The sequence below is a fragment of the Symsagittifera roscoffensis genome, chromosome 7 (genome assembly GCF_963678635.1).
Source record: "Symsagittifera roscoffensis chromosome 7, txSymRosc1.1, whole genome shotgun sequence".
Taxonomy (NCBI): Eukaryota; Metazoa; Xenacoelomorpha; order Acoela; family Convolutidae; genus Symsagittifera; species Symsagittifera roscoffensis.
Window position 1 is genome coordinate 48960605 of NC_087068.1, and position 12695 is coordinate 48973299.

The 12695-nt window shown below is 35.9% G+C and overlaps 1 protein-coding gene across 3 annotated transcripts in view; it reads left to right on the forward strand.

The window, feature by feature from the left end:
* Positions 1 to 12695, forward strand: part of LOC134851528 (la-related protein 1B-like) — a 424232-nt gene that overhangs the window by 385094 nt on the left and 26443 nt on the right. For all 3 annotated transcript variants that reach the window (XM_063867655.1, XM_063867657.1, XM_063867656.1), the window contains 2 exons: positions 7833 to 7962; positions 9676 to 10426. In XM_063867655.1, the coding sequence (XP_063723725.1) occupies positions 7833 to 7962; positions 9676 to 10426 (881 nt within the window). The remainder of the gene's footprint in view (positions 1 to 7832; positions 7963 to 9675; positions 10427 to 12695) is intronic.

The window sequence follows — 12695 nt, forward strand, 5'->3', positions numbered from 1 at the left end:
TGGAAGAATATTATAATAAACATAAACCTTCCCACTAAAGTAACAATTCAAAAATCCATCAAAAATTGCTACCCAACAGTCACAGAATCAGTCTTCACCGACATCATCCCAAGATAACCCAACACCACCTTCAACTACTCAAAATCCTCAAACATCTACACGAATTTCTTTTCAAGACAATCCATACACTTTTGAAGAACGACATGCTCGTTTATCAGAACCACTAGAACCAGTTCAACGACAAGCACCTCTAAGCGAACCAACATATAACCTATACCCAACACTACCACAAGAACTAAGTAGAATAAGAAATCCTAGTCAAAACCAAAATACAGTCGAAATAAATAGACAAATTATACATCCTCGACGAAACAGAAATTTTCAAACTCCCCGAGTTCATTTTGATATACCTCAATCCCCATCACAAAACACTCCAGAAAACCCCATTGGTATATTACCAGAAACCCCTACGCTTCTTTCACAACGTAGCACCTCAAGCCTACCATCAGATTACTTAGGTTCAACACCAACATCTGAACAAATACGTGAAAATCCCTTTAACCCCCCAAACCAGGCATCACGACTACCATATTGGACAACACATTCATTTACACAAGGTGAATTAAATTTAGTCAATAATCCAATAGATATTTCTACGGATACAACAACATCCTCATCACTACCAGAAACATTATCACTACCATCAACACCATCAATAAGCCAAATTTCACCACCACCTTTTAACTTAAATTTTCCAAATAATCTCGACGCCAGATATCGAGAACAATCATCAATAAATATTCCTTTAAGACTAGATTGGAATACATTTACAGCACCTCCACCATTATTTGGACAACATCAAGAAAGTAACCGCCTTCATAACTGGGCACTTAATAGATTACAATATCGCCAAGATATTCACAACGATATCCGTGATCACAATATTCAAATACTCCAACAAAACAGTTTACAATTAAAGTTTGAAATCACAGTTAAGTTAAATAATATTACCCAACATCCCTACCCATTAAATCCACCTAACATAACAGCTCAATCACTACCACCACCGTTTATAACTACTGAAGTAATATACAAATACGACAGATATACCAAAAACACAATTGGCTACATTACATTTTATAATCCATACTCAGGATTATCATACACATGTATATTCTAAAATTATTAATTTTTCTCCAACTCCTTTTTCTAGTAATCTCAAATCAAAACATAAACCCTTCCCCTCGTACAGGACCACAAGATTTATTAGTAACACATTACGATTGTGAAGAAAATGAACAAAAAACACTACATAAATATGCAATAAATCAAGTATCACAATGTGAAACAGAACCACAAGCTATAGAAACGACAGATGTAATAGCAACACTCTATTCAAAAGCCCGAGCAACAACAGTTACAGGTTATAAATTCACAGCAACATTTTCCGAAAAGAAAGTACATTGTTCACAAGTCTCGAACGGAAACAAAAACCGACTTGACCATGAATCATTCTATCAGAGTAATATAGAACGTCTTTTACATCTCAATCCCGACGATTGTAAAAGTGAATTACTTAGACTAAACATCACACAAAATAAAAACTCCGCAAGAAAGTTAGTTAATTTTCAAGTTTTTTCAGACTCTGTACATCAATCACAACTTGAAAGACACCAAGGACATATAAAACTAGACGAAAAATACCCGTATAACGGCGCACACGGACGATTAACCTATGACCTACACGATAAACATTGGATACCACACATTGGTATAAATGACCCATCAAACTGCAAAGCAGACACAAAAAATAAAGGATACCAAGAAATAATGTTTTTCGATTGGAAAATACAACTCGAAAAAATACAACTAACACGAGATTTATCAGATAATACAATGATCTATCAAGGAATCCGATTACCTTGTAAAAATGATCAAGGTTATTGCGACCCTACAACGAGAACACAAGCAACAATTGTTTGGTTCCCCGAAGATACATGTACAACATTTCAAGTAGCAAAAATACACGCTCGTATGATAAAATTTCACGAAAAATATTTTATACAATCAATTCCATATGAACAAGTCCATCCATCACGAAAACTAAGTTCTAATTTTAGAAACATAGACAATATAGAAAATAAATTGACACGTTTTCAAATATATCAAGAAACAGAACTTGCATGTAAATACAGGAATCCACTTCACAGAACACAATACTCTGAAATATTAGTTGAATACGAAAAAGGATTCGACATGACCACTGGAAAAGTAAAAATCGACCCATATGCCACAGGTCATCCTCCAAACGAAGGAACATCCTATATACCAGTTAATTTTGAAAAAAGCAACGGACAACCTGGTGGACATCTAAAACCCCATGACACCAGAAGCACACGCTTACAAGAATTATCACTAATGAACAATACATATTTCGGTAATATCCACTATGATATTCATTTAGATATGAAACTAGATTATACAATTAGCCGAATTTTTCAAGAAATGTCACTCTCCGAATTAGAAACACTACACCAACTATGCGAATTAGAACGAACACAAATATTACAATCACTTGCACTAGCAGTATTAAAAATACCCTATGCAGGATACTTATTATCTGGAAATAGATCAAATTTTTTAGACTATGAAGGAAACATCTTATGGTTTTATACTTGTACTAAAAAAGTATCACCACTATACGTTTTTGAAGATAAACAATGTTATAAAAGAATCCCTATCTTTTATAAGAATAAAGTACATTTCGTGGATACACTTTCACGAAGAACCTATTTCTGGGATACCGCAGTCCCATGTGGATCCGAAAACAGCCACAATGTAGTACAACTAAACCCTGATGAAAATAAATATTATCTTCTCACTCCATATCCCACATTAATGCAATCACTCAAAAAATTTTCACCAGAAAGCATTCGCGCTATTGCTCGAAACCCAAATATAGACTTACAATCAATAGGAATCTATTCAAAATCAGATATTCAACATCACATTAGAACACAACAATTCCAAGAATTATTAACACAAATGGACACTATACAAAGACAATCAATAGACCAAAATTTACGCAAACTTGCAGAAACCGCAGGATTTGCCGATATCTACACGCAAGACTATAGCGGATATTTTAAAGACATTAAAGATTATATATATCTAAACGGTGAAAAATACCGTCCCCAAGATATATCACCGATTAATATTTTTAGCTTTGTTACACTCAAAAATGAGATCCTCGATTTTCTAGGATGGCCCTACTACATCTTAGAAAAATTGACTATTTTATACGCAATGTTTAACTTTATTGGATTTCTTTTCTCACTTTTAAAAGGAATCTACAACACATGTGCTATACACACACAAGTAAACAGACAAGCAAGCGTAGCACGCATACTCTTTGCAGGATTTTTTGGAATCTTTTCTACATCTATAAACAAAATTCTTTTAGACGCACAAATAAAAGAATATAACACAAAAATAGCAACACGACAAAATACATACGACGAAGAACATAACAATGTAGACATAACGCCAACGGCACCACAATTACCACCCCTACCAAATAACCATCCACTATCCCTAGTCCCACGAAATTTTCGAAATTTAGCCATCACACATAATCCAAATTTTCAACTCACCACATCACAAAGTCCCATCCAACATATAATGACACACCAGTCACAAGACCATAATACTTATGAACAAATTATTGAACAACCCCATACCACCGCTTTTCAGTCTCAAAATAATCATTTTTTTAGCCCACGATGAGCCGCCAACTTGGATCACTACACCGATCAAATTCCCACCCAACCAATCTTACCTCTCCAATCCCAATAATACCACTTTTTGCTTTTCCGCCACCCGATTTTCCATCTAGTAATGTAACATCAGGCATGAATTCCGACACTAATTCACACATCTCAGTTTTATATTCCATCTCACAACTCAATAACCCAAATATTGAAACCCCCGATGAATTTGCCGACTCAGAACCATCCCCATCCAATAATTTTCATAACTCTTCTAATTTTTCTCAACCCCCTTTTCAACCCATATTATCCAATAACCCTGACCCAATCACTCCCACACCCTCTTATGCTTCCCAAGTTACCCCAACCTACTCCTCATACCATTCTGACCAATCATCTCATTCTCCAGACACCCCCCGAATCTCCCCAGAGCTAGATAATTTTATTACCCTTCAACAACAACCCTACCACCTTAATACCCAAACCATAAACCAAATCTCCTCCACTATAAATTCATCCAATCCCCCTACCCCTACACCCTCTTCAAATTATACTGAATCATTAGCACCATCATCCACATCAACTGAATCTTCACTCAACACTAATAGAGCTTACCGCACTTTTAAAAGAAAGTTCCCCAACCATCCTTTCCCAGCAAAACCAGGAACAGCCCGTGAATACATCAACCACCCCAAGCATACTAACACAAAAGAATTTTTAGCCATCACCTTACCCTCATTCCCACAATACACCTTAAACACCCCCCACGACACTAACGAAACACGCAACTTTGTAGATGAATACGTTTTAATGCCCACTCTCTCTTGGACCTCATATTATCATTTTACTAACCCTCTTTGCTTACCTTTATCTAACACTCACATCGATATAGAGCGAAATACGGACATGCTATATCGACTCACTACACCACTAACACCTAGACAATTTACTTACGTTGGATATAAAAAATCACTAAAAACACACACTGCACCTAGAGCTAACGAATATACACTCGAATACTATGATCACAACATCATCAGAGCTAACCAAGATCAATTCTTAGACGACGATCGCTTCGCTAATCCACAAATTACCGAGAAATTTTTCATCAAGACACCATATATATTTACACTAAACATCTTCGACCGAAAGTTTGATCACATTATTCCAGAAGCACTAACAGACACACAAGCATACGAAAGTTTTAAAGAACGCTTCCAAATATTTTCACTAACCTTTCATTTCCTTGCACCACACGAAAGAGATTTACACTGCTCACACGATATTATGTTGCGCACTAAACAAACCCACACATATAGTTATTATCGCTTCATCCAAAATCACTTTGACCTACACACACCTTCTAGACAACCACACCATCGTTTTCAATTCATTAATTCCAAATACACTTCACCATTTTTCCTAAATTTCACATATTGCATTAAAGATACTAACCTTCATGGTATTCTTCGCAATTATGATCCCATAACCCAAATGTACATCTTCTGTCCCATCACCAAGACCTTCAACGCCGAAGAATCCCGACCCTTCCTTATCCCGCACGAGTTTGTACAACCTATAGAAATCCCAATTTTAGAATTCATCCACAACACTAAATTCAATCACAAATTATATAATCTAATCCAAAACACACCTTATGAGTTTGCAGTTGGCACTGAAGAACTAACCACTATTAAGGCACTTCAATTGCTTTGGCCACTGCTTCAGACTAAAAATATCATCCGCATCTTAGCTAAACTACTAACAAATTCCGATCTCATCCACGACATCTTCCCCCACGGTTTTTACCCCGACGACTAACAGGTAAGTATGAATTAAATGAATATTACTAACTAATTAAAATATTAAAAACTCACCATTCTTTATCCATGTTTTCTTTAGATTTTTAGCTTTCATCCGACAATCACCTACAAAAACCACAAACGACAAATAAAAATCGCAAATTTCATCAAACAAATTTCAAAAATTCTATTAATCTCTTACACTTATAAATTTATAAATTTAATACCAATGCAGTAAATTCATTTCTAAAATTTTCCCCACAAGCAGTAAATCTAATTATGATGAAAATTTGTAACTTAATTTCCCCCAACAACTAGCAGTAAAATTAAAATTCTATGTAGTAAATTCATAAGAAATAAAAGCAGTACTAACCTTTTGATATTTTCATTCACTCGCATAAAAATTCTATCCAAACTCGCACAGCTCGCCCACGAAGAATTGTTTAAAATAATGAATTTCAGTTTCAAGCTTTCACACTCGATAACTCTAACACAAGATAACACGTTTCAAACTTTCCTTTAACCCGGTTGGAAAGGAATTATATACTAAACAAAACTAACCAATGCAGCTTACTAAACACCACAACACATAGCATAACAGCATGACTAAGAAAAGGAAACCAACGGTACCCAAACCGGATTAACCCAGTTTAAAACTGGATAATTTATTCTTTTGAAGACTATTATAAAGTCTAAGAAAGAAATAATAAAACACAAAAAAGTCGAAAGACAAACCCATACCACAAACAATTTGATTTTTGAAAAAAGGACACAACCAACAAAACATAAGAAAAACCACAACAAACCCAACATAAAACGTTGTCACATAACAGGACCCCTCACAAAAACCGCATGAAATCATACTCCCACTCCTGGCCTAACCCACCAGGAAGGACGTCCTGAGCATGCTCTATAGCCGGCCTAACCCACCGCGCTACATCCACGCTTTGTGACCACACCTCTATTTTTAATAAGAGCTACTCAAGTGTGAGTAACTCTTCAAAATAACCGAACTAAAACAAAAAGCTTTTGTGAAAACAACTAACTAAAATCATAATTAAAAAATATTAAACTAATAAATGTTTTATAAAATGTAAATTACATTATGCAATACATAGATCAGAATACAACACCAAGGACGAACATCTAAAGACAAAACGACCCCACTACACTCGAGAGAGAATGACCAACCACAATCGATATGCCACTCACAATCACAACTCAAAGGATTTAGAGTACGACTTGACTTCGCAGAAAAGGACTTCATTGAACTAGACCAATGACCACCTCGATGTTCAAGTATACGTACAGATCCGAGTAACCAGGCATCCCCTCCACGCACAATCTCCACGCCATTCCCAAATTAGATCAGACACAAAAGAAGTTCTCCACGCAGAACAGAAAAACCTGACATAGCAAACCATTCTGAAATCAGATTTGAGTTTGTTGCAAAGACTTAGTCGTTGTCACTAGAAGACACAACGTCTTATGTCTCTAACTCCAGCTTCCTGGAACTTCTTTAACAAAGAGGAAACAGAAGAAATATGATGTTCGCCAAACACCAACGTCCATCATCCCTCCTTCGAATTGCAGAAGAACTATTCTAAAAAACTCTGTAAAACCCGGATGGGTGGAACCTGATCTAGACTACATTTTATGATTGGATAATTTAGATATTTTACCAATGTAAAGTATTTAATATTAACCAATCATGATCCATCTAACTAACAACCCACTTATTTGTAAGTGCTGAAGTTACTTGTAATTTCAGCACCAGAGAGATTTGAATTTAACTTAGAAATTAGTTGGACTCTCCCGAGCACTTCAGCAGCCGCAATAAACCAGTATACCCTAGATCTATTGAGCCTAGCAGAGACTAGTTAAACAACCTGAGACTAGATAGTATAAGAGTAAGATTAGGATCGGTATTAGACTAAGAAGTTGCACGAATCTATCCGGCCGAAAATAAGATAGCGTGACGAGCAGACGGTGTACCCTATCCGAAATTACTCTGAGTTAACCAACTCGGTCCTAACTCAGTTCTACACCCCCTCGCTTTTCTAGATATATTGTAGTAAACATCCAACGCAGCATCTTGTGTGAGTTTCGTCCCTATACAGTCGAAATACAGCATGTGTAGATGATAGTTACCATATTTATGAATACTTATTGTGCTTTATGTGCATTTGTGCTTGTTCGATTAAGAGTGTGAAGATTGGTATCTTCCTCTAATTCTAATTGAAGCCAGGGAAATTTGTTTCAGTGGGTGATAACGGGGCTCTTCTTGGTTTGGGCGCGCCATTGTACGACCCAGTGTACGGGGTATACTACTACATGCCTTACTCTAGCTTCACAGATCAGAATGTCATTCGGGAGAGCATCAAACATCAAATGTTAGTTGTCATTTTACTGGTTTTGTATTTAAATCAGAATTATTAAGAGATCATCGTGTGCTAAGAAGTGCCACTGCAGCATCGTAAATTTGCCGCTCTCACAACCGCAGTTGATTTCAACATTTACCTTACAAACACAGTTAATTTTGACCTTTCCCTCTGAAGATTCGTCTCGGAACAAATTAACATCCTCCCTCTAAGCCGATTTGGTGTATGCTTTTTTAGGGCACTGCGTATTACCACGTGAAGTTGACTTGTACGCCGAGTAAAAGAGTGAAGTTGACCTTTACACCATTTCTTAACATTTGTTTTCTGCAAAATAGCAGTTTTTAATGTGCACTTCGTCGAATATTTAATTAAGCGAAATTAAATTTTTCACTTCAAAAATCGAGTGCTTTTGTTTCGTCTAAATGGTAACATAATCAAACAATTATTGAATGTTAATGGTTTTTAGTAAGAATTAAAAATGTCCTGACAAAAAGAAACGCGTGTTTTCTGCCTTAGACTTAGCCATTTTAGTTGTATAACAGGAAGATCACTTAATTTTTACGCTTGCGATAAGCAAGCGTTATCAAACTGGAATGTCAAGCGTTATCAAACTTTTTTCTAGTTAACTAGCTTAACAAAATCAATTGAATGACTTCACATGCTCTTCAGCTGACATGCTCAATTTCATGAAACTTGAAATTTAACTACCGGCTGAGTACTAGTTACTGCAGGGTAGTTTCAGGGGGACTTGAAACTTTTTGAAGTTTTTCACATAGTAAGTTTTTTATTCGTTCGACTGGTGTCTGCTCAAAAATTGTCGGCCTTGTTTCCGCTTCGTAAGTTTCGTCCAGTTGCTATTATGAATTTCAAATGTCTTTGGTTGGCCTGTTTGCCTAGTATTCATGTTTGATAAAAAAAAACTGGTATTATGATAGTGTAAGGGTTTTATATTTTATTTTTTTTGAGACGCTTTGGAAAGTTTTAATACTTTTTGCAAAAAAAAAATTATTTCTTTCCCAAAACCTTTTACCGAATTTCAAAAAAGAGTATACATAGAAAGACCGCCTGCATTCTTGTGTGCCTGCATACTCCCCTGGTCTCTTTTTGTTGTCCCCTTTTTGTCTACAGTCTTCGAAAACGTCTGTGGGGGGAATATTTGACCGATATATTTTTGACTGAAGCTCCCCCCAATAAAAGACGGATATGCCCAATTTTTTGCGCTTAAAATTATGGCACTAGGAATAGTCAAGTTTTTGATTTTTTACCGTTTTTTAAATCTTTTTAAATTTTCTTCTCAAAAACTAAGCCACGAAACCTGAGGTTGTGGGTTCAATGGAGAAAGCGGGTGGTGGGAAGCCCCGATGCATAAGTGGTGCCACTCACATTTTTTTACACAAAAAGTTATCGTCCTCGGAAAAGACAATTTTTTATTTTTTAAGCGTTTTTTTTTTCAAAATTCGTTGAATTTAAACAAGAAATATTCTTCTATATTTGAGGTTTTGAGTTCAACCCAAAGAACGGGTTGTGGGAAGCTCCTTTGCATAAGCTTTATGGCCATCTATTTTTCACTTTGAAATTCGAAAGTTGAAGTTTTTTTCAAAACTAGTAAGTAAGTTTTTGTGTTTCCTTGCGTTCATTGACACTTTTCAAATTGTCTGTTGGCTATGTTCTTTTGAATCAAGGATGTTATCTATGGAGGTATGCATGTAGTCTTGTATGTTTCAGAGAGTATTACTTCAGTGTCGATAATCTCATGCGAGACTTTTTCCTGCGCCGAAAGATGGACGTGAAAGGCTACCTGCCAATATCTCTGCTAGCTTCGTTCCACAGGATCCAAGCACTCACTATGGAAACTAGCGAAATAATTGCGGCAATTGAAAATAGCAAAGAAATAGAACTAAGCGAGGACAAACTCTTCGTACGTAAACGGGTTGATCCAACTTCGTGGCCAATCAAAGATGAGCTCAATCACGCCGACGAGTTGAATTTAGTCGGATATAGAAACGGAGACATGATTTTTGAACCGGATTTAAAGAATCTAGCTGCTGGGTTTTTTCCAGGTCCAGAAGTTGCGCCAGTGATTATAAGCGATGCCATGTATGATGAAGATACGCAGGACGAAGAATCGGAGTTCAAAAGTAACATCAAATCAAGCTCTGGAAAAGATCTGAACTCTAATAATATAGATGTCGAACATTCGATTTTTAAGAGTCTTATAAACGTTCCGGAGTTCATCCCCAAATTCGCGGCGCCAGAAGAGCAAGTGTCGTCCAGTGCGCCCAAAGCAGACGACGGGAAGACGACACCTTCAGATAGGCAGTCGAGAACAACCGCGGTTGAGTTGACAGTACCGCTGACCCCTGGACTGTCAAGTAGTGCCCCCGAATCTACCTCTGCGTGGTGCGAGGTTAGAAAAGGACGCTACAGAAGTGACTCTAATGACAAGGAGGCGCCAAACAAACACTCCACGTCAAAGGTAAATGAGCTTTTGATTTGATAAAATCGTGTGGCTTTAAAATGCGAAGTCATGTTTTCGTTCAGTGAAAGCCTGCGTTTGTTCAGTGATTAAGGTTCAATGAGCGTAGTGAAGACTCTTATATAGGTCCTGTTGTTATTTTTTTGATTTTTTAGGCAAATTCTTAAATTTGTTCACGCTCAAATTTGGTTTTTCGCGGTTTGACTTTTAAGTCAAGTTCATTTCCTTGGTTACAAGGAAGGCCAACGCCACTATCGAAAAACGTGACCGACTTCTAACTTCGAAAATTGAATTTGCTTATCAGATTTCCCAGCGAAATAAAAAAAAATTTATCGATCCAGTTTTCTCAAATTAGGTTAATTTTATTTTAAAAAAAAAGTGTCAATCATAAATGTTTTTGACAGTTAAAGAGCTGTAAGGGCCGTTCATTTTTTTTTGTAATTCCAAAGATAAAGTTTTTTAAAAATGTCCGTGTTTTTTCTATTTCATTGCGTTCATCGACTCTTTTTCAACTGTTGGCTATGTTTTTTGTTCACACATGTTAATTCTAGGAAGATGAAACGTTTTAGGAAATACATTTTATAACAATTTTGAAAGGCTGCTTGCAGAAATAAACACTTCACGATGAGATCAAAACACACAAGGGTCATATTGAATTTGTTTTGTCAGCTAAATTAGAAATGGGCAATGATCAGCATTTCAAATAGATTACTATTTGCACAAGCAATGCTTGTGTTATAGTATGAACTATCTTTTTTTTCCAATCTAAGTCGCAAATATTGTTGCGATAAAGAGTGTTCATTTTGATCAATAACCAGTTATTAAGTACAGCCAAAGCTAAGGATTTAACACAGACTGATATTGTTCCGACTTTCGTATCGAAAGTTACGGAATAATTGTGCTCGGGGGTGGTTTTTTTCTTCAGACAAATTTTGAATTTTTAACTAGCCATTTTCGACGGGATTTTTAAAAAAATCATTCAAAAAGTATTGTTGTCCTGAGCTTGAATTTGGAAAAATGTTTCACCTGTGATCATTTTTCGTAAAGTTATGCGGGTTTAAAAATAGCTATTTTGGCAATTTGGGACAATTAACGCGCGATATATTTCGCGCTATTAACGCGTAAGCGGAGATTTAATCCGTCATAGAAATCGTTGCAAATTGGTCGAAGGAAGCTTAGTTGCCGTAATTGATTTTTGATTTGTTAATAGGAGCAAAGCTCATCACTTTGTACTTAATATGGCGTGTGGGGGGATGATTTTCACAAAAAAAAAATCTCAAATTTAAAAAAGTTTCATTTTTTTGTTACATTTAATTTTTCAGGTTATTACTGCTCCATAGATTGCTCTATAAGTTGAGGCGTGTCAATTAGTATGTTTCTTCTTTTTTCAAATTGACTGGTACTGCTAATGCGTCATAATTGGCGTGTGTCACTTAAGAATATTTGTAGACTCAAAGTTTTACTCATTCAGTTTTCACATAAGCGTTATCGGTCATATTTTTGCTTGTGTATGCCAAGTGCAACTTTGCCTCTGTGTTCAAAAATTGTATTGGAGATTTTTGAGATCAGCGATGATCACACAGGCAACTCTTTGCTATAAGAACCAGCAGACTTTTTCCAGTATCAGTTGCGCTTTTTTGTTTTAACTTTTGATTCGATTTAATTGCTATTCGAATTTCCTAGCTGACCCAGATTTCTTTTATATGATTTAGTTTTATGAAAAAATGTCAATCGTAACAGATTCCTAAAATTCAAGGAGCTGTAAATTTTTTTAAATGAAGCTCAAATTTTTTAGCCTAGGCAATAATCTTATATAGGTCTTCGTTCCTGGTAATCTTTTTGTTTTGCTTCGGGAAAAAGTCGTAAAGTTTGAATTTCGCGGTTTTTCTTTTGGTGCCTTAAGCTATAAGGAAGGGAAACTGCACTATCGGACAGCAAAAGTGTAAAAGCGACAAAAATCTGATCGACTTTAGTTTTGAAAGTAGATTTTTATTTCAAAATTCCCAGTGTAAGAAAATTTTGACTTAATGATCCAGTTTTCTCAAATTTAGTTAGTTTCATCCAAAAAGTTCCAATCATAAATTGTTTCAATAAATCAGAGAGCTTGAAGAGCATCTATTTTTTTCTGGAAAACTCAAAAGTTGAGATTGTTTCAAAAAACAAGTAAGTATTTTTTCTGTTTACTTGTGTATGCCAAGTGCTACTTTGCCTCTGTGTTCAAAAATTGTATTGGAGATTTTTGAGATCAGCGATGATCACACAGGTAAGA